The 26,761-nt window shown below is 38.3% G+C and overlaps 1 protein-coding gene across 26 annotated transcripts in view; it reads right to left on the bottom strand.

Moving 5' to 3' along the window:
* fnbp1b (formin binding protein 1b) overlaps window positions 1-26,761 on the bottom strand; it is a 113,223-nt gene that overhangs the window by 12,643 nt on the left and 73,819 nt on the right. For 6 of the 26 annotated variants that reach the window (XM_015366606.2, XM_015366608.2, XM_069183362.1 and 3 more), the window contains 7 exons: window positions 23,320-23,448; window positions 21,853-21,999; window positions 17,038-17,232; window positions 14,793-14,975; window positions 8,159-8,245; window positions 1,691-1,705; window positions 1,478-1,513 (listed from right to left, as the gene is read on the bottom strand). In XM_015366606.2, the coding sequence (XP_015222092.1) occupies window positions 1,478-1,513; window positions 1,691-1,705; window positions 8,159-8,245; window positions 14,793-14,975; window positions 17,038-17,232; window positions 21,853-21,999; window positions 23,320-23,448 (792 nt within the window). The remainder of the gene's footprint in view (window positions 1-1,477; window positions 1,514-1,690; window positions 1,706-8,158; window positions 8,246-14,792; window positions 14,976-17,037; window positions 17,233-21,852; window positions 22,000-23,319; window positions 23,449-26,761) is intronic. The other 20 variants (XM_069183369.1, XM_069183370.1, XM_069183372.1 and 17 more) reach the window with 14 other exon arrangements.

The raw sequence follows: 26,761 nt of genomic DNA, 5'->3' as shown, positions 1-26,761 counted from the left end.
ATTAAATAAAATACATCACACTCATTTCATATCTTACTACTGGTGCTGCATGTTACCTCACTATTTGTAAAATATGTAAGAAAAGGCCTAATGTGACATTAACAGCATGATTTCAAAAATTCAAACTAAGGATGCCATTCATGTCTTACCTGTAGTTTCCCCTAAAAAGCACCCCCTTAAAGCTCTTAATTAAAATTCTGAATTGCACTATTTTAAAAAAATGTCACAATAATTGTTCAATGTAAGGCTCCTCTAAATTAAACAATGCTTTCTTTTACAAACACAAACACTTTGATATGCTTTTTGAGCTTTTAAGTTTAATTTTTAAGTTTTTAATATGTTTAACATTACGTTTTTAAGGATCTTATAAATGCACTTAGATTGTAAACTACAGTAATTACCAAACCCTTTATATGAAACACTACTAAGATATAAATGAATTAGTATGATTTGATTAATTTCACATACAGTACTTGGTTATTGAATAAATAGGTTTAAGAACACATAATGATTGAGATGCTTTAGGATTATTAAACTGTATTAGAGACGTTACAGTATTACTCTTGTACTGTAGGTAAAATCAACAGGGCTCTAAACAGTAATGACACCTGTCAATGCATTTTAGCATGATGCTGCGAAGTCTGTCCACCATATAACAGAGCTAACACAGTGGACAAATTCACAACAATGTCTGACAAATCGATATGCCACCTAACAACAAAGTTTTTTTTTACATTTATATTTTGAAGTAAAAAAAAAGGGAAAATGAACCATTGACCCTGGGCAACCAAGAGCTCAGCACTCTAGCTCAACTTTGAGCAAATCAAATTCCATAATGGTACAATGACTATATGCATTGACAAACTACAATTGAGTGGAATATTAAAAAGCAGAACCTGCTCTTTCCTTCGCTGTTGTCAAAGCGCTGGAGCATTACAATAGCTTCTGAACTCTAATGGAGTGAGCCGAATCAATTTCCTAAATGTAATCTAGAATCAAAAGCAGCCAGAGTGACTCAGAACAGAAAATGTTGGTCCTAGAATAAATTCAGAACCCTGTTAGCCTTTTTTTAGATTAGTAATACTGGCAGTAACTGGCTATGTAACACTTCCTTTGATTAAAAACAAAAAAGGAAAATTAATCTGCTCTCAATAGTTTGTTATGATTGCTACATATGAAAGTTTTCTGTTTTGTTGCTTGGTGTCAACGGAAACATAACAAGCCATTTGGTACCAGGAACTGACTATTTTAAATATTTCTCTACTGCAGGTTGGTCTGAATGGTTCATTTCCTCCTTTGATGAACGACTTGATCTGTTAAACCCCATCCCTATCAGCCTCTCATCATCTGTAGGTTTAGAGCCCTGCTGTAATTTGGAGAAAAGTGAATGTTCATTTTAAAATGGATTTGTTTTTTAATCTTAAATATTAAAAGCAACCAGAAAACAAAAGAGGAGAGATTATATAAGGCTGATCACCTCGATTAGACTCCGGACCTGTGTGTTCAGAGTTATCTGACAGGACAGAGACAAAAAGCAGGACAAACAGAAACGAGACAAAAACACAACAAAAAAGAGACAACAACATGTTTTCACAATTAATTATTGTGTCACAAAAAAACAAAAAAAAACAAAAACACTTAATTATTCTGATTAAAAATGTCAGGATGAGCATGCTATATTCATGCTTACCAGCTTGAGAGAAAGCTTCACGGGAGAAGGAGAGAGTTTTTTTTTAAAAAAAGAGAGAAAGACAAAACAATAAGAAGTCGATATCAGCAGGAAATGAACTTTTCATTTGGTATTCTGGATATGCTCACACGAACTGTTAACAGCTATATTATGGCACGCGCACACTTCATCACAAGGAAAAAAAAACATTCTAAGAGCAGCCCAGCGCAGAACATCACCACATGGAAGGCTTGGGGAAATGGTTTGTTAAATATTGAAATGGCTCATTTGTTCCATTTTCCTAAAATTAAAGAATGTGCACCCTTTGCAGTTTGAAATATTGCAATGATAAACAGGGTTCAGATTAAAACAGTTATCCTACAAAACTAAAAAAGAGTTATATAAATGCAACAACTATGTTTATAGTAATCATAATTATTAGTAAGGAAACAAGGTTAAGAGCTGTAATAATAATACTATTGCATTCATATAGTGATTTTCACCTCAAAGGATCCCAAAGCATCTTGCATGTATAGTACAAGGGGCAGTCCCACTTCATCCACCACTGAAGTGCCTTGTCTACCTGGCTGACACATTACGCGCCAGCAACTCCACCACATAGCCAATCAGGCAGAGTGAGAGCTGTCCTGCTCAATTCAGTTCAGGAGGAAATTTACATTGTGTCTACATTGTGCAAGCCCCAAAGTGTAATTTAGCATGGATAACTACATTCAGGAACAGTGGAATGGGGCCTTTAATAATCAGACTGTTAGTACTTTCAACATCTCATCTGAAGGAGAGCACGTCCTAAAGCACAGTGCTCCCATTTACCACAGTGGGGGAAATTCTGGTCTAAAGTGAAGAGTAACTCCTACACCAGCACCACTTAGAGCTGTAACCTGGTTTTACTTACACGTCTTCCAGATCAGTACTGAACAGGCCAGGCCATGCTTAGCTTCTGAGATTTGATGAGTCAGGATACAACTCAAAAATGTTGCTGTCATGATAGAAGGATTCTAATTTTCTAATTCAGGGGTTGCCAGTTCAAGTCTTTTATAGATTTTCTAGTTCTCGTTAAAGCTCTAGCACTAGGAGAATTTGTTCCAGTCAAGCCAATAATGAGCTGATTTAGTTCAACAGAATTTTCAGACATACAGGTCTTCTGTGGCAGGGATTGGAAAATTCTGATCTACTTTTTCAATTCTGGGCATTCATACTGTTACTAAGCAGAGAACAAAAAGCATTCAGAGGCAAACAAAGCTCTTAGGTGGTATTTAGTGGGAATTAGGGTAAACTTGCTCTTATTTAATTGCAAAGTTTATTCAGATTAGTGGACTCACGTGAAACCAAATACTTACAAATGCTAGTAGCACCTTTGCAATATTTCCAATGCAGTAATAACAGTCCATTTAGTTTTATTTTATAAGTCATCCAGTGAAGTTCAGCGGAGGGCTCATAAGGAAACACCCCCCCTCCCCCCCACCAGACACAGAAGATAACAGCCACTGGGCTAAAACACACACTAGTCAGCCAACAGAGTGGAGAGGTGGAGGGTGTGATAGAGTGAAGAAAAGACATGATATACACACAGACATACAGGCTGATGATACAACAGATCACCACTTCACCTTTCTGCTCATGACACAGCAGGTTGTATGAGGAGCCAACAGGTACAGATAGACTATTGGCAGGAAGACACATAGCAGGTCAGGTCATGACTAGACTGGTCATCCAACCCTTCAATCCAGCCAAAGTACAGCACAGCTATGAAGACTGGGGGGACTATCTGGACCTGGACCGGTCATACTGAAGCAGGCAGCACTCATTCTGCACAAATGCAATTACACGTCTGCACAGATTCCAGCCCCATAAAATGTCCCTAATGCACCTAAACCAGACAATACGTAATGCTTGGCTCATCACTTTGTGCATTTCAGTACACTGAAACCAGAGACTCAACCTGTTAAACTTTTTTTTTCTTTTGTAACATTAAGAAAATGTGGATTGTTATTCACATTACTTGTGTCAGAGAAGTAGATCAATTCCACTCTGTATACAATACTCTATAGAATGCAGGCAAAATCCATAGTGAACTGATTAAACAAAACACACAGATGTGTTTTGACTTGTAAGAATATGGGGAAAACTGAAGCCTTTCTTCCTCAAAGGCTGATGAGCAACTACGGATGGCCATTGCAGGTGACAGATAATTTAGAGGTCTAAACCACTTCCCTTGTACAGATTAACGCGAGTTCTCAGCCACAGTGAGGGTATTTGCGTCTGCCAGAGCAAGAGAGCTACTGCCAAAATTATAAAATAGGTGTAAAATATGTTGAACATCTCTGAAGGCTTATGTATTCTGTATCATGAATATATTCTCACCTACCTGCAAAGCACATTTGGGACAACAAAGGAAGTAAGACTGACTAATTAGAAGCATACATATTTTTGAGATTGGAATGTAGTCCAAAAATAGTTTGAGATTTCATTGTACTGAAATGATTTATGGAAGTAATTCTGTACAGAGATACTTACAGTATAAACCTTTTATGATAGTGTGTACTGTATATACATATAAAACACAGTGCCTTTTTAAAATTAAGTACAATAAATTAATGTGTCAGAGCTGTTTTAAGATACCCTTTGAAATATCAATGAAAAAATCATCAATGCTAATGAATTAAAAAATAACTCCAAAAATAAAAGAGTCATGAAACAAATTTTCTGATGGATTAAACAGTCAAAAATGGAAGAAAAGTTTAAAAATACAGAAAATAAAACTGTAAGACAAGCAAAAAAGATGAAAAACATTATTTAGGGAGTATTTTCCTGGGTAACTGTGTGTGTGTTTCACTGTGTGAAAGTGAGGGAACGTACAGTAGCTGATCAATATATGAAAGTAATAAGAGGTAGTTTCAAAATAGGAAAAAACATGCTGAAACATTTGGCTTTGGCACAAGTTTGTGCTCTGAGAAAAGAAGAGCTGAGCAGTATTGTTCAAACACAAGAGAGATTAAAAAGATGGAAGCTTTAGAAGAAGAAATTCTCAGACAATGTAGACTGGACTTAGTTTCTTGTTGCTTCTGTTTAAATGATTACAGCATATTACTTCCTGCAGTTCTGTACAGGGCTATGAAACGAATATAGCACTGTCATAAAATAACACCATCAATGTGCAGAAGAACCAAAGAGAGTGAGTGTTTTACAGATGCAAAGATCCAAAGGGATTTCTATGTCAGAGCAGTAATCCCTTTAGGTAACTAAATCTGATGTCTGGGGATAAAAAGAAGCAATTTGTGCTTCTATTTATTTAGCGTTTGGAGTGCAAACTGAGACTCGGTCCAGATTCTGCTTTAAGTGATCTTTAAGGCTTTGCGTATACCTGTGAGCTTGCAGTGCTGTCAGTGAACCATGTCAATCCTCCAGCAAGGTGCTGGGCAGCGGTGTGCAAAATGGCAGATACTGTAGCTCTGGCAGTGCATGTCTCAGAGTAAGGTGTCCTACTGTAGGTGCTACAGTGCCTTGCGAAAGTATTCGGCCCCCTTGAACTTTTCAACCTTTTGCCACATTTCAGGCTTCAAACATAAAGATATAATTTTTTTATTTTATGTGAAGAATCACCAACAAGTGGGACACAATTGTGAAGTGGAACGAAATCTATTGGATTTTTGAAACTTTTTTAACTAATAAAAAAATGAAAAGTGGGGCGTGCAAAATTATTCGGCCCCTTTACTTTCAGTGCAGCAAACTCACTCCAGAAGTTCAGCGAGGATCTCTGAATGATCCAATGTTGTCCTAAATGACTGATGGTGATAAATAGAATCCACCTGTGTGTAATCAAGTCTCTGTATAAATGCACCTGCTCTGTGATAGTCTCAAGGTTCTGTTGAAAGCGCAGAGAGCATCATGAAGACCAAGGAACACACCAGGCAGGTCCGTAATACTGTTGTGGAGAAGTTTAAAGCCGGATTCGGATACAAAAAGATTTCCCAAGCTTCAAACATCCCAAGGAGCACTGTGCAAGCGATCATCTTGAAATGGAAGGAGTATCAGACCACTGCAAATCTACCAAGACCTGGCCGTCCCTCTAAACTTTCAGCTCAGACAAGGAGAAGACTGATCAGAGATGCAGCCAAGAGGCCCATGATCACTCTGGATGAACTGCAGAGAACTACAGCTGAGGTGGGAGAGTCTGTCCATAGGACAACAATCAGTCTTACACTGCACAAATCTGGCCTTTATGGAAGAGTGGCAAGAAGAAAGCCATTTCTCAAAGATATCCATAAAAAGTCTCGTCTAAAGTTTGCCACAAGCCACCTGGGAGACACCCCAAACATGTGGAAGAAGGTGCTCTGGTCAGATGAAACCAAAATCGAACTTTTTGGCCACAATGCAAAACGATATGTTTGGCGTAAAAGCAACACAGCTCATCACCCTCAACACACCATCCCCACTGTCAAACATGGTGGTGGCAGCATCATGGTTTGGGCCTGCTTTTCTTCAGCAGGGACAGGGAAGATGGTTAAAATTGAGGGGAAGATGGATGCAGCCAAATACAGGACCATTCTGGATGAAAACCTGTTGGAGTCTGCAAAAGACCTGAAACTGGGACGGAGATTTATCTTCCAACAAGACAATGATCCCAAACATACAGCAAAATCTACAAAGGAATGGTTCACAAATAAACGTATCCAGGTGTTTGAATGGCCAAGTCAAAGTCCAGACCTGAATCCAATCGAGAATCTGTGGAAAGAGCTGAAAACTGCTGTTCACAAACGCTCTCCATCCAACCTCACTGAGCTCGAGCTGTTTTGCAAGGAAGAATGGGCAAGAATTTCAGTCTCTCGATGTGCAAAACTGATAGAGACATACCCCAAGCGACTTGCAGCTGTAATCGCAGCAAAAGGTGGCTCTACAAAGTATTAACGCAAGGGGGCCGAATAATTTTGCACGCCCCACTTTTCATTTTTTTATTAGTTAAAAAAGTTTCAAAAATCCAATAGATTTCATTCCACTTCACAATTGTGTCCCACTTGTTGGTGATTCTTCACATAAAATAAAAAATGTATATCTTTATGTTTGAAGCCTGAAATGTGGCAAAAGGTTGAAAAGTTCAAGGGGGCCGAATACTTTCGCAAGGCACTGTAGGTATGCAGTGTCTTAATAATAAGGATTGATTAATTAAAAACTGGTATTTCCAAATTAAAGGGTGTATAATAAAAAATGCTCATTCCATTTTTAAAAAAGGTAATTTAGCTAGAATAGAAATTCGAACACACTTGAAAAAACTTGCTTTTAAGTATTTTTTTCCATGTTGCTGCTTAATTTGAGATTGAAGTGGTCAAAGTCTTGTATGTCTTGTAAAGCACTACATTTAACAAATTCACAACTTACTGTATGTCTGTGGTGAAATACGTATGCTATGTGGCTACATCTCAGAAGAATGCAATAAAAGACCTAAAACTTTAATGTGTCTCTTCTGAACACAATGCCATGACCAAAGCTCCACAAATGCAGTATAATCGCGCATGATCTACAATGCTGCTCTACAGGCACCTTTAATTTAGGGGAATCAGGAATATGTGCACAAGTTTGAAGAATTATGGATGCCGATTTGCCTGTACAGCTAACAAAGCAGAGTGAATTCCAAAGTGTAAACTGAAATTATAAATCTTCAAATTAAGATAAAAAACATATAGCAAAAACTAAGAACTGTAGGAATTCTTGGCTAAAAAAAACATTTCCAATGGTTACTTGTGACACACTGTGAATTCACCCCATCATGTCAGCTGATCTAGACGTTAAATGCAGGGGCTATTGTCTGTGAAGACATAAGTCTAATCTATTAGCATGTCACAGGTATGAGTTACATAGCCACATGTTTCAATAACACATGAGACACAGAATGAAGCCAGCACATGATCATGTGTTATTGGGCACCCAGAGACACAGACACTAACCCCATTTAAAAAGCCAGCAAAACGTAGTCTGATATAGAATTTCAATGCTAACTGAAGAATGTGGAGCATGCGTAATAACTAACTAAACAATCAACAACCAGCTGTTCTTGTCATAATACAGTACAAAATATTAATTTTTGGTGTTTTAATAGAATAATATATTCAAATTGGAAGACAACAATTTATAATCAAACAAATTATTAAACGTCTTCATTCTACTAGGTAAATACAAAACATTATAGCACCTTCTAGGTAATTTCCTTATAATATGCATCTGTATTATTTATTTACATACTAATGTTTTTATCCATTAATAGATAATTTTTCTAACAGTAATACAGTAAGTTTTTAGAAGCCAAAACATTATGTTTCTTTTTGCTGAGAAAGTAAATTTTGACAGAATTACATCTACTTTATTATATTTATATACATTCCTGGATTAAGACATCTGATTCTGATAACACATTTAAAAAATGCAGTTAGTGACTGTGTAGCACCTGTATGGCCAGCTCACCATACATAGACTTACAACATATTGTCTGGCCTCATACGCGTATGTGGGTCTGCCTAAAGTCCTCTTCATGAGCTCTTTGTGATAAGAGTAAGTTCGACTCTGCTGCGGCATTAGTGAGAAAAAACACATCTTTAGTAATCAAAACAGTGCTACAGCCCTCCACTAGGACACCTCAAAGCTTTCATGATACAGGCTCGAGTTTTTGCCAGTAACTGGCAACACATCACTGTGGGTACAGCAGAGCTGGGATTGGAAATATGTGATACTGTACAATATCTACACCACTGACTTGGTAACATCGGTCTCAGAATGAGGAACAGTGGGTTATTTCAATCCCAGCAGGACTGCAGACCTTCGTAGTTGATACCTGCTGAACCTGACTGAAAGAAACCCAGTTTTCTGTGTTCCACAGAAATGCCTCACAGTCAGGAGCAATGCCTGCAGCTACACAGTGCACATGTGCCACCAATTTCCTCAGGCTCTTGAAAATCCTGTCAGGGTATGCCATACGGGCCATCACTAATGGGGATCTGTCTCGGAATCTGGCTAGTTATGCATCTGATTAGGAAGCTGCACTGTGCACTTTCACTGACACCACTGGATTTTCAGGAAGGAAAATAAAGGCAGGAACCTCAGTTCCTTGCAGGATCTATTCAGAAGCATTAGATGTTGCAGGCCCTAGCTTATTTTAAGACAGTTTATAAACTAGTTTGAGTAGGTGGCTGCATCAGCACACGTAGGCTGCAAAGGAACAGGTAAAGACTTATTCTCATACCTGAAGAAGGCTCCACAGCTGAAATGTTGTGTCTCTTTCCTTTTCCTTTCAACATGCAATAGACCTTTACCTGTTCCTTTGCAGTATCTAAACTAGTATGGTCACAGAATATCTCTCCACTTTGAACCTGGGTGGCTGCAGGAGTTCCAGGTCCATCTTATATTTCTTATAAATTAGGATGTGTAGCTTGCTGAACCATAGACTTCCTGTAATGCATTTAAGCCATACAAATACATTAAGTTATTTGATACCAGTTATTTGGATTGCATTGTGTGCACCAGCTGTTAAATCACCTATAAAAGAAAAAGACACAAGAAAACTAGAAATAAATAATAAAAGTGATCATGCACATTGTGAGCAATGAAAATGAATGAATGGAAAGGAACTTTTCAGTGGGTACAGTTCTGCTTAAAAATAATTTTAATGCATGACTGGAGAGCATGAAATTGAAGTTTAAAATATTAAGACTTCCCACAAACATAACTATACTGCAATGAGTGCACTTTTTGCACTTATTAACTGATGTCCATCTCAAGCTGCTACTCATTTATAACACACATTTGAGTTTTGGGCTGATCAGTTCTTCTTTACAGATCTGCAAAACCAAATACATTTTTCTCAGTTTACTAAATTCAATCAGAACAAGAGGGTGTCTAGTGTAGATTAGAGGAGCCATTTGTCTACAGAATGACAGCGAAGTCATGTCTGTTATCTCTGAGCTGTTCCCTCCCTGGAAACCACTGGATATGGGGAAATGTTGCTTTTCAAACAGCGTCAATCCATGTTAACAAACACCCAAGCAAACCAAAGGTCTTTGTGCACCTTGATAAAAATGAATGGATTGCATTTATATAGCTCTTTTCAGACAAGGCTTTTCCAATTCATCCACCAATGAAATGCAGTACCCGGATAGGTTAGCAGATTGGGTTCAGTACCATTAGCAGATCAGGCGCAGAGATGCGAGAACACTGGCTTCAACATTTTACAAAGGATATTTATAGAGGAGTCCAAGTTGAATTTAGTCAGGACATCAGGTTTAACACCCTTGTTTTCCTGTACAGTGCCACGCGATCTTTAATGACCAAGAACCTCAGTTAAACATCTCATCAGAAGGGCATCATCTCCTACAAACTGTCCCTGATCATCGTACTGAGGCACTGGTTTGGAAATTCTGGTGCTGTCATTAGACACTCTAGGAATAGCTCAAAAGCTACCAAGAATCAGAACAAGAGAATGTCCAGTGTAGATTAGAGGAGCCATTTGTCTACAGAATGACAGCGAAGTCCTGTCTGTTATCTCTGAGCTGCTCCCTCTTGGTCCAGATCTTCCTGTGTTTTCAATGTCAAAGTGTGCTAGGAAAGGCAGAGCAATGCATTTGGGAATGCACAGTAAACTTCTGCTTACTGGTGCTTTAAAATTTTAGTATAAGACGATGTCACAATGTTCCCAGTTGCAACAAAATACGTTGTTCCCTTTAATTTGTCAGATTCTGATTGACAAGATTCCTTAACTTCATTAACGTTGATTGGCAAGATTCCTACATTGTATAAACATTAATTAGTCCTGTATATGTAAGTGATAACTGGAAAATACTAGATATGGGGAAATGTTGCTTTTCAACCAGCGTCAATCCATGTTTATAAACACCCATACTTGATTATGTGCTAAGGAAAATAAAATTAATTACCATCTTGATCCATTTTGGGAATCAAGTGCAATTTCCAGTTCAGATGTCAACCTCCTCCCTTTCTTTAAGTAAACACTGAATGACATATATACAGATCTTTTATTCCAATTTATAACATTACAGTTTTAAGAACTTTGATAAACTTGCTTATTTCTAGAAGGTACCAAAGACAAATGCATGTTCTTTTCTTTTAAAATTCAAGCAAAATAGGGTTTTCCCTTCCTGTTTTTATTATATCATTAGCAGCCTAGTAGGGCATTTCCAGAGAATAGGAACAATAAAGGACACTATACAGCATGTGAAGGGAAGAGGTCCATGTGATGTTCAGGAAAGGCCAACTGATAAGACTGTTTTGTTTTACTGTCACCAACTGGATGACAACAGTGACAACAGAGTGTAAATACAGATAGACAAAGGCCAACAAAGTGTCACCCCCTGACCTTGAATTCACAAATTTTGCCTCTCTGCAAGGGTCATGGTCTTTGTGCACCTTGATAAAAATGAATGGCTTGCATTTATATAGCTCTTTTCAGACAAGGCGTTTCTAATTCATCCACCAATGAAATGCAGTACCCGGATAGGTTAGCAGATTGGGTTTAGTACCATTAGCAGATCGGGCGCAGAGATGCGAGAACACTGGCTTCAACATTTTACAAAGGAAATTTAATGAGGAGTCCAAGTTGAACTTAGTCAGGACATCAGGGTTAACACCCTTGTTTTCGTGTACAGTGCCATGCGATCTTTAATGACCAAGTAGTCAGAACCTCAGTTAAACATCTCATCAGAAGGGCATCATCTCCTACAAACTTTCCCTGTCCAAAATAGTTTGGAAATTCTGGTGCTGATTAGACACTCTAGGAATAGCTCAAAAGCTACCAAGAACACAGTGTTTTCAGGTGTGTGACGTTTATATACTTCCAGGGCAACTTAATATTCTTTTAATGCTCCTATACTATTTACAACACCATCCTCCTCACCCTAGTTTTGTACTACCAGGAAACTTAATTTTACTAAGCTAGGGCCAAGTATGGTTTTAAAGTAATGTTCTGGTTGGTCTCATATATTCACTAAGGTGAATAGATACTGTATGGTACAACCAAAAAAGGACGTAAAGTGTCTCTTCATGGACCATATCTCCATTGTGGATCATATATCTATACTGAACTGACACTGACATACCCCGTGAAGTGACTTTAAATACAGGAAAAACTGGTCCTTCAGACTAGCTTGGATCTTGTGATTATGGGAAATAATAACTTCATTCATTTATCTAGTTCTGAAAAACTTCTGAGAAAACTACACAAAACAGTACTACATAATTATTCTCAATAAAATATAAAATATTCCACATTTTCTTATAGTCATGTAACTGAACAGATTAATCAATGATTACAAATATGAAATCTGCATAATCTATTTCTTCTTTGACACTGTTTTAGGATAAACGTTACTGTTACTGCAACAGTAACGAGCAATGGGTCTGTTGCTTAGATATCTACAAATTAATAAACTGAAGTGTTTTAGAGTGTGAGAAAATATATAGCACAAAGTTAGTATATACTGTACTGTGTATGTTTTTTGGCATTCACAAGCAACATTATTCTGTATTTACCAACTGTAATGGTGAAAAACAGCTGCAATTGCAGCCAAAATAATTCTTCCAGAAATCTAGGTCATTTAGAAGATAGGCATGTTAAAAATGTTGTGCAGTAAGAATACTCAGTTTGTGGTAAACACTATATTTCTTCTTATGTCTGTTATCTTTTAAAACAGGTGATTTAAACCAGCCTGCAGACACAGAAATTCCTTTCCTGAGGTATATTCTATCCCAATGAACTGAATACAGATTTGGAGTAAAATATTTCTGTAGAACAGGGAAAAACATTGTGTTCAACCCCTGTGGATTAACAATTTAAACAACATCTTAAAGCTATCTCAACAGCACTTCAGATACCTTTGACCCCAAGTCTGACTAGATATACTGTTTAAAGGAAATTCAATAAACTGCAGGGGGATGATTGCAACCAGTCAAAATGCTGCTGTACAAATCTAATATGCTTGAGTGGAGTAGCTCAAGCCCACCCTAGGCTCTCTCTGATTCATGAGCGGATAGCTAGAGGTGGTGGGATTGCCAACACCAAGTCAGTGAGTGTGTGAGCGTTCCCCAATGGTCTGTAATGGCCATTTAGTGCTTAGTGCTGACTGTGCTTTGAGCATACATTCAGTGACATACAAACGGTGAAGGATTTGGAGTACCATTGTCTAATTATTCTCTCATTGTAGTCATACAGACAAACCTCAGTCAATGTGATCATATACCAGATTTCAGTAAGATATTTTATGTATATTGTCTCATGAAGCAGAGCTTTCTCTCTGATTCGATTAATCACATGTATTTTTCATGTGCAGCTTAATCAAGTCAAATTAAAGTCCTTCAACACTTCAATTGTAATTGGAGAAGAAAATAAGATAACATATTTTGCTTGTGGAATTTGCTTTTCCTATTAGTCTAGAAATTGAACAAGATGACAGAATATCTGCCAAATACATATTTGATTAGGAAGTTAAATGAATGGGATATTATTTCTGTTAAAAACTATGTACAGTATAATGATTGAAATAATGAATAAACTAGTTAGTGTAAGGGTTAATATTTTTATCATTGATAAAATCAAGGTAGGCAAGAGAAACAGGCAATGCTTAAGTTTATGCGAGAAATCTTTTGTACTAATTGAAGTAAGAATTACGATGTAAATAAATAGCTAAATATATTAAATTATTTGTGTGTTTTGTTGTTAGCATTGTTGTTAGCATTTTCTAATGAAATCTAGGCTTAGGTATGTATTTTTCCTAATGGCTAAATGTTAGTTAATTAACAGGTAAACAGGTATTTAAAGTATACTGTATACACATATTATGTATGTCATAATATCATATATGTATATATATTTCAATATATCTCAAGAAGGACCATTTATAAATTCTCCATTCCTTCTACACTGCAATGACTTGCCACACTATGAGAGTTGAGAGAGGTTTAGACAATATCAGAAACTCCACGGCAGAAAAGAGAAACTGCAACCCACAGTTAGTATTTATATTCTTTAATATGTCAAATTATTCTAGTCCTACAGTTGTATTTCCACATCTCTTTAGAAATGCAATTACTCATAATTATTTATGCTGCTGAACACCGGGCCTCTGTGGGTAGGTTCATAAACTTTGGCAAGACACTGCTTCATTTTTGACAATTTTTTCAACACCTGAAAGACACTCAGTTGTTGATAAATTTCAGGTACAATTTTCATATTTGAGAAACGGTAACTAGTAATAAACCTAACATACACAAGAGGAAAATTTCAGAGAAAATAAATTTGTGTGACTTGTATAAAATGGAGTTCATACAGAAGACAAGACCTATCTCACTGACAGTCACTTTTGATTCCTCAAGTGAGTGATCTCTTATAAATCATCATAAATCTCTTTGTGTAAGGTTTGTCTGCAGATTGAAAGGAAAGAAAAACGTAAATAGGACAAAAAAGACAAACTAGTAAACGTTCCTTAGGAAACGAACACCTACTGCACTATCAAGTTAAGGCCAAGTGATAGATCGCGACTACAGGAGCGTGCAACAGCTAGCCAGAAACAAAGACCAAGAGGGAAAAAGCTGTGTGAACAGAACAACAGTACTGCCACTAAAATCCCGCCGTACATGGCGTTCAACACAATTTGCATGTTGCCAAATTAATTTCCTGCAGTAGGAATGGGAAGCTGTGATACCATTTGGAGTGTATTACAGTGTGTGCAAAAAGAACACTTTTTTTAAATGGTCCCATTAAAGTATCAGCTTTTCTTGTGTATAACAGCCTACCATTTAGCATTCTTCTGATTTGAAAATGTCAAATTTGGTACGAAATAGGTGTGGCCCTTTATAACATCATAGCATTCTGATATAGAGGCCTACTAATTACGCACTCTAGAGAGAGACATGCTGTTGTTTAATTCTAACACTATGAAGAAAAACAGGTGCTGGAGTTTTGCATTAAATCCAGCTGAGACTAGAATGTGACCAAAAAAGGCTTCGTTATAAAAACAGTGAGCTTTTATTTTATTCTCCTGGCGGTACTGCGAGAACTCTTCATACAGCGAGGGAGGGCAGACACAGAGATATCCACAGGACAACTTACCCCGCGCTTTAGGCTCCGGAAGCAGTGCATTTTGGGTTTGGAGGTCATGAACTCGTTGAGGCGGTGGGAGAGGGGCTCCTTTTGCTGCTTGGGAGACTGGGGGCCGTTGGGAACAGCAGAGGGTGAGGCAGAGGCAGGGGGGGGAGGTGGGGGCTGATGTGGGGATGTTAAAAGGGACATAAGCTACGAGTGAGAGATGGAGTCATGGCAGAAGAAGGAACAAAAAAAGGATAAAAGAAACACAAACGAGAAAATAAGGCTCAAAAAGAAACACAGGGGCAAACAACGGAATATCAACCGAATATTTGAGCAATGGGTTTTAGTTTTGGGGTTTTTAATAAAAAAAGGTTAAAAGAAGTTAGAAAACAAAGAATGTGAAAAGCATAAGTATGTTAATGTAAGGCGTTACGATACAAGAAATATGTTGATAGTAAGTCCATGCAGACTTTATGTTTGTTTAATTTTACATGCAAGCTCTCGGACTAGAGATTCATAGACATCTGTGGGTGAGCCACACTGAAATCTCAAGGCAGCTTCAATTAGAGTGCAAGAAAGTCCTGTTTCTCACTGTCCCAAATCAGTTGAAACAGCTTGTACTTTTAATTAACTAACTCCAAATGCAATTAATGAAGCAACATCAGGGAATAAGTGAGGAGGTCCAGAAAGTCTGATTTTGTAGTGCAGGATGTTTTTAGAACATGTCACAGAGGTATTGTAAAAAGTATTTAAACTAAAGAGACGTCTTAAAAAATAAATGAGTTTTTGCATTTAGGAAGTAAAACAAAAACATGCACTGCTCAGTAAATGAATCCTTGGCTACTGTATACAGAGGTGGTGGCTCAGAACTGTGTGAATTAAAAAGATGCCCAGATGATAATACTCTACCTATACATACAGTACCCTAAGGTCTCACATTCTCTTTAATACCAGGGATTAATTAACAGTGTTCAAAACTCTTCATGACTGTTTGCTCCAAATATAAATTAATTACTCCATAATACATTTTTATGCCTACTTCCCTCACTGCAGTCTTGTGCGCAACTCAGGTCACCTTGTATTCTACAGTGGTTTTGGTTCCTTTGCCCAATTCTGTACTATCAGATAATACAATCCCCTTTATTGTTAAGAACTGATTCTGAGCTTGGCTTAGAATAAGTTCTGGGTATCATTCTAATCAAGCCTTCAATGACTTAATGGATTCAATTACTGGCTTAAATGGTCTTAAAAACAAGCGTTTCTGAGACCACAGTCACTGACGAATTTGCTGTAGGAATGGCACTTCAGGATCATGGTTAAAAGAAGTACATTAAGTAAGTACATTAACTAAGACTTAAGAAAACATGGTCATCTATTCTAAACTCACAACAGAAGAGGTTATCTATGTGAATAACCTGCATCTACATGTCTTTCTGGTTACATAAACCAAGTATTAAAGCTTGGGATAAGTGTCTAAACCTTAAGAACCTGCACAGGATATGTGGGAAAAAGTAAGACAACACATTATGTACAGGATGGAACTCCATACTCTACTGTCAATGGCGAAGAGATTTGAAGCCTGCATATTTGTACTGTAATACCACTGGTAAACCATGTTCCCAGAGGTCTCCGAGAGGAAATTAAAGATTTGATCATGTTCTTTGCAGCATTAGGTGCCTTTCGGTTTTTATAATGAATCCGTCAGGACTTCAAATGCACAAAACCCACATTATTGCTAGTTGCCAAACATCAGCTGGAAGTTGTGGGAAGCCCAAACCAGAGAAAAATAAATAATTAAGGGGGGACTGTTATAATGGGCTAAAGTTAGATTCAGCAGAGATGGCGTGTGAAGACCGAAAGGGAAAACAGACGGAACGGAAACAAAATTACCGTAGAACTCAAGAGCAATCGTTGCATTAGTGCATTAGTGTTTCAAGTCCGAAAAATGAACATGGCACGTGGAAAAGAAAAAAAAAGGGAACAAGGATAGGCAGCAATCACAATGGCATAATGTGACAATAAAACAAAAAAAAACAATCACATAGAAAAGAAAAACAACAAATATAAAAACGCCTGCACTCAAACGCAAAACCAGATGAACTGAGAATAAATACCAGAGCCCTGGCAGAGTGAAAACTGCTACAGCAGGATATCATTAAGCTGCAGTTTGGTTCTACCCTAAGCACCTCCCTCGATAATACGTATCCTGGCACTCGCGGGCCTGTCCGGGGAACTGTAGGATGCCTACCGTAGAGGCCGGGGCCCATACCTTGTTCTTCTTCATGAAAGGCCACAGTTTGCCCTTGGCCTTGCTGCTGGGCTTCTCTGGTTTCCCTTCCCCTCGAGAGTTGGACAGGCTGGATTCTGAGACGGTCCGCTTCATTGCCTGGCTGTAGTCTTCAAACTCCACATCTCCCGGGGGCTCAAACCCCGATTTGAAACATTCTATTACCTGCTTAGAATCCTGCAGAACAGAGCCACGCAAGAAAACGTCAGGAGATAAAACGTTTAGGCAGACATCAGTAAGGCATTTTTTTGCAGGACGGCTGCCCTGTTCATTCAAATGCTTTAACAGATGCAATGAAATAATATTTCAATGAATAACCTGTGGACCTACAGGAGAATATGATACTACTCTATTGTGATATACTGGAGAGATTTTTTTAAATAAAAGACATACATTCAAATATATAGACAGCATCTAAATGGACCATGATAAGGAGACAACAAACCACACTGCAGCGAATTTAAGTACAGACAACAGAATTCGAAATGGACAAGTTTCTGTTTTGAGGATTTGAGGAATGGAATTAATATTATTAGAAGTTGTATATACTATATGATATTAACTTAAAAAAATAGGTATAAGGAAGGTAACCCACTTTAACTAACTAAGAAGCTTTAACTATTGCACATTAAAGTTTAAAAAACACCATTTAAACAAAGCAGTCTCTTTAATCAGGAAAATTTAAAGCATTTTGAAAAGCAAGACTGGGGTAGATGAGGGATTAAGGATGGCCGCTTAAAAACAGTTAAAAGAGAAAGAATGACATCATTGGTTTCTTTCTATTTACAGCTTTCCTTGCAGCTGGAATCCAAACATCTGGAAGAGCAGCAGCCCTGGCTCTGCTCCACGGATTGCTGATTCATCCAGCCTGCTCTTGAGTGTTTACACCGCTGGACCAAGCCCTAATCCAGCCCTTCAACAGGAGGTCTACTGCACTGGCAATACAGTGTCATTAACCCCTCTCACAGGACTCTTAAAACCTGTCACCACAGCGTGGCTAACCCAGCCTATTTTTTCATTTTTTTTTCTGGATTTAAGGTACCAATCTTATGTCCTCATGATTACTAACCTCTATTTAGAATTTAGATTTCTTTAGTCCTCAGTCCTTCCTCACCAACTTTCCTTATATTGCTACAGACCAAAATCTACTGTCATAACCAAGAACATCTGACTGAACTCATCAGCATCTTTAAATTTAAACTCTGTCATCTCAAGTGAAAAGGAATGACCTGTCTTAAAGCAATACATAATAATATGACTCTGTCACCAAAGAACACCTCAAATTAACAACTGACACCTCAGTTTAACAATTGTTTCAGGGCCTGAAATAAATACTTCACAGATAACTAAATCTGTTACTGCTCTTGTGAAAATGTTAACAGCAATTTCTTTTTACTGGAAGTAACAGTAAAATAAAGGTACACATCTTGAAAGTTAAAATACAGTTGTAGAAAAGTTTTTTTTTCCATAAAATGTTATTTTGGAAGTGTATCTGTACTGAACACGAGTCAAAAAAATTGATAATATTTTGGATTGTGTGAAAAACATTTAATGAGCTTGTCAGGCACTGCCTCACATTGTGCATCTGTCTCAGGAGCCTTGAACTGTAAACGCATACACGTAGGCAGTTCTGATAGAGGAAATAGACACTTTCTTAGCTAGAACAGAAATCCTCCCACACACAGAGGATTTCTGTGAGTTCTTCTGTGCAAATCTGTGTCAACATCAGGAATCCAACATGAATCTCTTCCAGTTGTAAAAAATATACTTCTATTGTAATGTCAAGGATGAAATCAGTTCAGAATTCAGTTCAATTAAAACAGAAGTAGCAGTAAACTGATACAGGTTAAGGAACCTTATAGAATAATTATAGTGTCTGTTACAGCCGTATTTTTGTCTGTAAAGAACTTGAACTTGAACTTTATTGCCATACAGTATGTAACCGGTACTGGTACAATGGAATTCTTACTTACAGAAGTCCCTCGATTGTAAAACAAGTGTAAAAAACAAAACAAAGTGCAAACAGTGCATCAAGACAATGTACAAACAGACAATAGACAATGTGCAAGTAAACATGTAGACAGTTTGAATGTAAACAATACAGACATGTAAACAATGACTGGAGATGTGCAATAGATAACAAATCATAAAGAGGTAGATGGTGATGGTGTAGGTGTGGTCCGAGGGGGATGGCTAAATGTGTTCGCCAGTCTCACTGCTTGTGGATAGAAGCTATTGAAGAATCTAGTGGTAAGTGTCCGTATGCTCTTATATCTCTTGCCTGAGGGCAGTGGGGTGAAGAGCTCATGCCCAGGGTGGTGACTGTCATCTGTGATGGCCAGAATTCTACCACGGCAGCGGTCCTCATAGAGCTGTTTAATCTCGGTGAGACCGCAGCCGATGATCTTCTGGGCCTTATTGACCATTCTCTGCAATGCCTTTCTTTCTCGCGAAGAGGTGTTGCCATACCACACGGTGATCCCGTTGGTGAGGACGCTCTCGATGGTGCAGCGGTAGAAGTTCACCAACACATGTATTGGCATCCCCCATCGCTTGAGGCACCTCAAGAAATAAAGGCGCTGCTGAGCTTTCTTCATGATAGAGTCACTGTTCACAGTCCAGGTTAGATCTTTAGAGATGTGAATTCCCAAAAACCTAAAGCTGGTGACAGTTTCCACTTCCGTTCCATCAATACTGAGTGGGCTGTGAGTGTATGGCCTGTGTCATCCGAAAGTCCACTATTAGCTCTTTCGTTTTCTTTATGTTCAAGTCCAGGTTATTGCTATGACACCACCTAAGCAGATGTACAACTTCATCCCTGTAAGTGGACTCATCATCATCACTGATCAGTCCTATTGATGTCATCTGCAAACTTAATGATGCGGTTGTTGCTGTGTCTTGCTGTGCAGTCGTGAGTGAATAGGGAGTACAACCTTGGACTCAGACAGCAGCCTTGTGGGGTTCCAGTGCTCAGGGTGAGTGGTGTTGATGTTTTATTGCCTATCCACACCACCTGTGGTCTCTCGATAAGAAAGTCCAGCAGCCAGTTGCAGACAGAGTTGCACAGACCTAATCCCCTGAGCTTTGTCACCAGTTGACTGGGTATGATGGAATTGAATGCTGAACTGTAGACCACAAACAGCATTCTCACATACGAGTTCTTAGTGTCCAGGTGTTCCAAGGCTGTATGCAGAGCCAGGGAGACAGCATCATCCACTGATCTGTTGTTCTGGTAGGCGAACTGCAAGGGGTCCAGGGACTCTGTGATGGAGGAGTTGATGTGTGACAACACCAGCTACTCCAGGCATTTCATCACCACAGATGTTAATGCTACTGGGCGGTAATCATTCAGGCATGTCACTTTTGTCTTTTTGGGGGTTGGAACAATAGTGTTTTTTTAAAGCAGGTGGGGACCATGGACTGTGACAGGGAGGAGTTAAAGATGTCCGTAAACACTGTGGTCAGCTGGGCTGCACATGTACATTTATTGAATGGTATGTAAATGGTAGCTGACATTAAATTGTAAACTAATTTACGATATGAGGTACCAATAGTTACAAATTATTTTTTTTCTGAAATTGAATTATTGCACACCAAGGCCATTTAACTGCATGACCTTTCAAAGTAATTTTGTGTACCTGAACTAAATTCTTTCACCCACAGAAGTGTTTTGCTCAGTTTATGATTCAACATAATGTGACATCACTGGAAGGGTGTAAACACTTTTTTAGGAACTGTATGTCAATTAAATATTTCAAATTACTTAGATGTTAATAGGAATTACAGTATCTTGTCATAATGTTATGCTTCTGGTTTCAAATGAGGACTCTTCATACTTGTTTTTAGTCCAAAAATATACCTCAACAGTTTCACAGATAAGCTCTTGCTGTGAAGCCAAACGGTAAGAGCTTCACACTTCCTCTACAGCGCTTATTTCTAAACCACCAGTGAATATCAACACATTGACAGCTTCCACATGGTGATTATCATATGCACTTTAAAAAAAAAATATGTGTTTGATTTTTGCTTATTGTTCATGGCTTTTGCAATGTCATAAGGGTTTTGGTTAACCTAGTAAAATCAATCCATTATTTACATAACACAGAAGTCCCAAATCATCACCCTTGAGGAGCCTTTATCCACTTAGTTAACTGCTTCTGAAGGTTAGGAATACTTAAATATCAGAGTGAACTCCAGTTCTCAAGGGTTGAGGGTATACAGATTCTCGGCCTAGATCTTGCTCTAACTTGGTCACATCACCCGTTTATTTCATCACAAATAATTTGTTTTCAAACACTTCAGGATAAATGGTTACCTATAAAACCTGCAGGACTGAGGCTCTCCAAGACTGGAGTTGGAAACCCCTGCTTTAAGATACTATTTATTTTATACAAATCTCAAATCAATTCAGGAACAAAAAAATGTTTTTGTAGGTGTACTGTAGGTGTATCCATTAGCAGTAAGACTCTTATCCTAGTAAAGCTCATTGATAAGCTTTAGGACATTCCTGGAATGTGAGGTGTAGGATGAGGCTGATTCCCTCTTCCCTCTGGATAGGACACCAGTCCATTGCAGGGCCACGGAGAAAGAGACAGCTCTGGATTGCTGAATGAAATTAGCCTGCTTGTCTTTGGGACATGGAGATAAAGTGGAACACCACCAAACATGAGCAGAACATGTTCATGCCCACACAGACAGAGACACCAGTGACTAACTTTGCTGATTATGGTTTAAGGTATGATGGATAATTCTTCAAATACTCATCTCTACGGTAAGATTAATGTTAACTGTACTTACAGTTTTTGGCTCAATGGACTCTGCTGCCTTAGTCATGCCATCTAGACATTTGCCCACGATGGGCAGCACTTGACGGTCAACCTCTGCAAAGGTCTTCATTGATTCTCCTACTCTCTCTATCCGCTTCTCCTCCATTTCCTGGATTTTCTGCAAGAGTTCCAGAAAGGAGTCATTTTTCATAGCTGTTCAATCCTAACCCAAATAAATGACAAGAAGATTAAAGGAAAACGTGATGATCACACACTAATCAGACAAAACTGTAAATATAAAAAAAAATAATGACTATTTACTCAGTCAGATACTTAATTTGATTTGATTGTTGTGTCACACTTTGATATGGTGAGTTATGCCCAATAAAAGCAAACTGATATAAGTTATAGCAGTTTAAGTATTCATCTGGCAGGAATTAATAAACATGGATTTCTCATTAAACCCAATTGTTCCTTCCTTGTCTGTGACTCTGAACTATACTTAATTTTTTTCAGAAATGATATAGAAGTATAAAATAGACCACGAAGCGAGAAGAGCACATTTGGTTTACTTGCATCATTCAGATCCTGATCACTAGCTGTCAGTCAGTGATGGAGTGACACTCTGTGGAAAGACATTCCTCTTACTATCAATCCAGCACTTAATTCTATAGTCCCAGTCCATGTGCAGGATTTGAAGTGGTTGTATGGTTTGATTGCTACTTCCATTCTTGGTCAGAATAATTCAAATATTTGTTTCCTAAGATCTATGTGTTTAAGACATTTATTATTTATTTCTCAAAACACAGGCTAGGATAGTGAAGGCTGTAAATGGCTTTTACATGTGAACCCAATATCTTTCTTCTGCACTTTGACGTTTCTCTGAACAAAACAGTTAATGTGTTTGTGAGTCCAACACAACTGTCAAGCCACTTTCACTGACAAATTGTAAATAAACAAAATAAATAAACTCCTTAAACTCATATCGTGCTTTTTGGACACTCTAGTCAATGTGCTTTACAGGTAATGTGCAGCACCCACCTGGATGATGCGACACCCTGACCACATTTCAGGTATCAGTGGGAAGGAGAACAGGATAATGAAGCCAATTTATACAGTAGATGCGGATTATTAGGAGGCCACGGCCTGGGGAATTGGCTTGGACACCAGGTAAACAACCCTGCTGTTCTTGAGAAATGCCCTGGGATTTTTAATGACAGAGAGTCAGGACCTCAGTTTTAAGTCTCATCCAAAGCAGAGTGCCTTACGTATAATGTCCCCATCACTGTAATGAAACATTAGGACCCACAGAGAACGCAGGGTGACCGCCCCCTACTGGTCACACTAACAGCTCTTACAGCAGCAACCTTAGCTTTCCAAAGAGGTCTCCTATCAATGTACTGCCCATGCTCACACCTGCTGAACTTTAGTCAGTTGCTAGTTGTGAGTTGCAGGGTAATACAGCTGCTCGCTATAAGGTAAATGGGGGTCAGCTTACCTGGAAAATATGTGGGATGAGGGTGTAGTAATGCTCATTCTGCTCCTTGTTGAATTTCTGCAGATACACTGAATATTCTCCCTTACTGTCAGCTGCCATCTGGTGTCGTAGCTGGGCCTGCTGCCGAGCCTGCAAAGACAAGCAAAGCGGATTCACCAACACCACAGGGGACAGCACGCCAGGTTTCCAGTAACACATTGCGGATTGCATTTAAACTCTAAAACATCACATAGACATGGGAGCTGGACTAGAAGATAAGATGGGCAGCCATTGTGAAGGATACTCTTCCTTCCAGGCGTAAGCATTCCTCAGTCAGTGCTTTTGATATGAGGGCTAACAAAAATAGGACACACAAGCAAGGAAATGGAAGTCCAATCACTCTTGCCCAAGTTTTGAGACTGCTGGATGATCAAAACAGTAACCTGCACTCTCAACTGACCTACCATCCCAAGTTCCAGCTTGCCTGTGGCTATGCAGGAGGAACTGTTGCTTGTAATCTTTCTTGCAGAAGATGCTGGAACCTAAATTACTTCACTATGACAACGACACTCTACTGTATTGCTATGATCCACCAAAATGCTTTCCTTAACTTACTTTGCTACCACTAAACATTGCATCACTGGTTGTAGAACATGCCCATGGTTGAAAATCAGAGATTAAATGCAGATCAGAAACAGATTTTGGGTTGGGCTCATGCCAAGCATCAAAAAAGATCTTAAAAACTATTTTAGAGTAGTCCCAATCTCAAAGGAATGGAATACATGCTTGCATTGAAATAATAACACAAGGATCAACAGCTTAAAGCAATCATGTTGTGAACTTTGCTATCACAGCTGACGTTGTTTAAATGTCTTCATAAGAAGCATACATAGAAGTAAAACCATCCCCTGGACTAAAACTCTAATACCTGGCTTCACAGTTCTTTGTGTAAGGTGAAGAAGTTCAAAGATTTCCAAGCCTCCCTTCATCAAATGTGTTATAATTAAATCACCTCTTCAGACTACATCTGGCGATATAACTCCTTCTGCCTTGCCACTTAAAAACTCTTTTATTTAGTACTGCAGAACGCAACATTGCCTATATTGAATCTTTGCTTTCCTTTCCAGTATAACTTTTGCATTATTTTATGTTATGTTGTAGTATTCTACCTAATAATGTACTATTATTTTTTCACAGTTTATAATATGCAGCCTCCAAGCACTTTTCAACCAAATTAATCAACGAGGTCTTTATCTGTAATATAAATTCAAAATATAAAGAATCAAGTTAACTGAAGTAAAGCTCAGCTTTACTTTACCTGAGGATAGCTCAGGGGAATTTTTTTCATAGTGTCCAATGTTGAATTAATAATATTTGTTTTTCACCAAGGGAATTTTTGCAAACAGGACAACATGGGTGTTCTCCATAGAAGTAGAGGTTTTAATAAATTCAGAGTCCAGAGTAAGCATCTTACACTGTTTTGTTGATCTTAGTAACAACTGAGTGAAATCAACTGCTAGCACTCCAAAAGAGTTATTATTAATCACAGGTGCATCATATTTTTTAAGCGAATTCCCCTGACTTCAGTTGGTATTTTATAAGACATGACTCAGTTTTAATTGCCTTCATGAAATGAAATTAAAAAATGTATAGTACACCCTGTTCTGGTGATGACAAAAAATAGTTGCTTTCTGTGGACCTTGTGATTCAGGTAAATGTAATTTCTAAAGTGGTCTAAATGTCAGATATAACCCAAAACCTTGAAACTGCATTTGCTTTGATGTTCTGCTGCAATTGCTACTTCTACTTTGTTTTTGCAATCATGACTATTATATTTCATTTTAGCTCCACAGTTTTGCAGAACATGTTCACCTGCGTTGGACTGCAGGAGTTGTTTTCCTTTGGAAGTAGAGCACAAAAAACACATTTAGTTTTAAAGACATAAAATACTTTTGTTCATTCAGGTTTGCAGGTTTGCTTTTATCTGTTAGACAATTATGCTTGTACTTTAGTCTGTAAGCATGTATAGTTTCATGAAAGAGAAGGCTGAGACAAAAAATGAGCAAAGACTAAATGCAAGATGTTGAAACCTATCTCTATATTCTTAAATGCGTTCTTAGTGCTCTTCATTGACAATCTGGAATCTCCCTCTTTTACCTCAGCAAACCGTTGCTGAGGGTCTCAGCTCTTGCACTGCAGAGAAACTTGTCTGGCTTCATGCTTCCAATTCCTCAGTGAGTACGGCATCATCTGTCTCTCATCCATTCACTACTGGCCCCACATCTCCATTGCCTTTGCCTGCCTGAGCTATTAACGAGAACAACATCAAAGGCAGGCTTCTCCTCTTACACAGGGTGAGCCAATCAAATTGGCTGGAGACGGTTACTTCAGAAGCACCATTGCCGTTCTCTAATTCTCTGGATATTTTAAGAGATATTTATGCTGTGGATTAATGTGGATCAATGACCCTTAGCTGGCTTCCTCAGTGGCTGTGCAATGTCTCCCATTGAGAACTGAGGTGGGCTGATTTGTTGTCAGCCACGTTTCTTCGAATCTCTAGATTCCCAAAGGGCTCCATGTTGAGTTCATAACAGGAAGACAGTGAAATATGCCAGACACATGGAGAGCATTTTATTCCCCCTCAGCAATCACGCTGTAACCATACCAAGTTCCACGTAAGACAGTTGAAATAGTTTAAGTCCTAGATACAAGTCCGTGGCACTATGGCAAACCCATTTCTAAAGTTGTTTGTCATAGCGGAAAGGCAGATTGCCACCAGCTGTAGAGTGTCAACCTGCACTGTACTGGAAAGGAGAGCATTTGTTCTTATCTGTTACTTAGTTCCCTGACTCCAGTTTTCATTTGGGCATAATTTCAACAGAATTCATTTACTCTGGCGTGCTATACATAAGGTACCTGTCTTACTCGTCTTCCTACAGTATGTCAATTTAGGCCAAGGGACAATATTTAATTAATGACAGATGAAGCTGTTAGGACTTACTATTCATATATTTATATGTAGTCCTTTGACTATTTTTATGAAATTTCATTTTAATAGCTACAATTTATATAAAATCTTATTGACAAAGAAGAGGTATGATACCGATAAAGAAGAACTGACCCTTATATATGCATCAGAACATCATCCTGAGTACTTCTTTCTTTCAACAGACTGACAAGACATGTTTTGATTGAGGGTTACTGTTTCTTAGTTTGCACTTGAAGTTACCTATAAGTCTCTACCTCTTAGGGATGTTCAGACTTCAGTCAACATAATATTTTACATATGCACTGAAAAAATGCAGCCACAGCCATATTATTTTATGGTCAGCCAGAGTAAGTGTCAAATTTGAAAGTCAAGCTCAGCAGAATGAAAGAGGCAGTTCTGCATTTGCATCTGTCTCAGCAAAATGCGTTGCAGCCAGATCAGTGTTAACTGGCCCCCTCTGTTTTTTTCTATGAG

Source organism: Lepisosteus oculatus, chromosome 24, assembly GCF_040954835.1.
Source record: "Lepisosteus oculatus isolate fLepOcu1 chromosome 24, fLepOcu1.hap2, whole genome shotgun sequence".
NCBI classification, from domain to species: Eukaryota; Metazoa; Chordata; class Actinopteri; order Semionotiformes; family Lepisosteidae; genus Lepisosteus; species Lepisosteus oculatus.
This window is presented reverse-complemented; position numbering and strand designations above follow the sequence as displayed.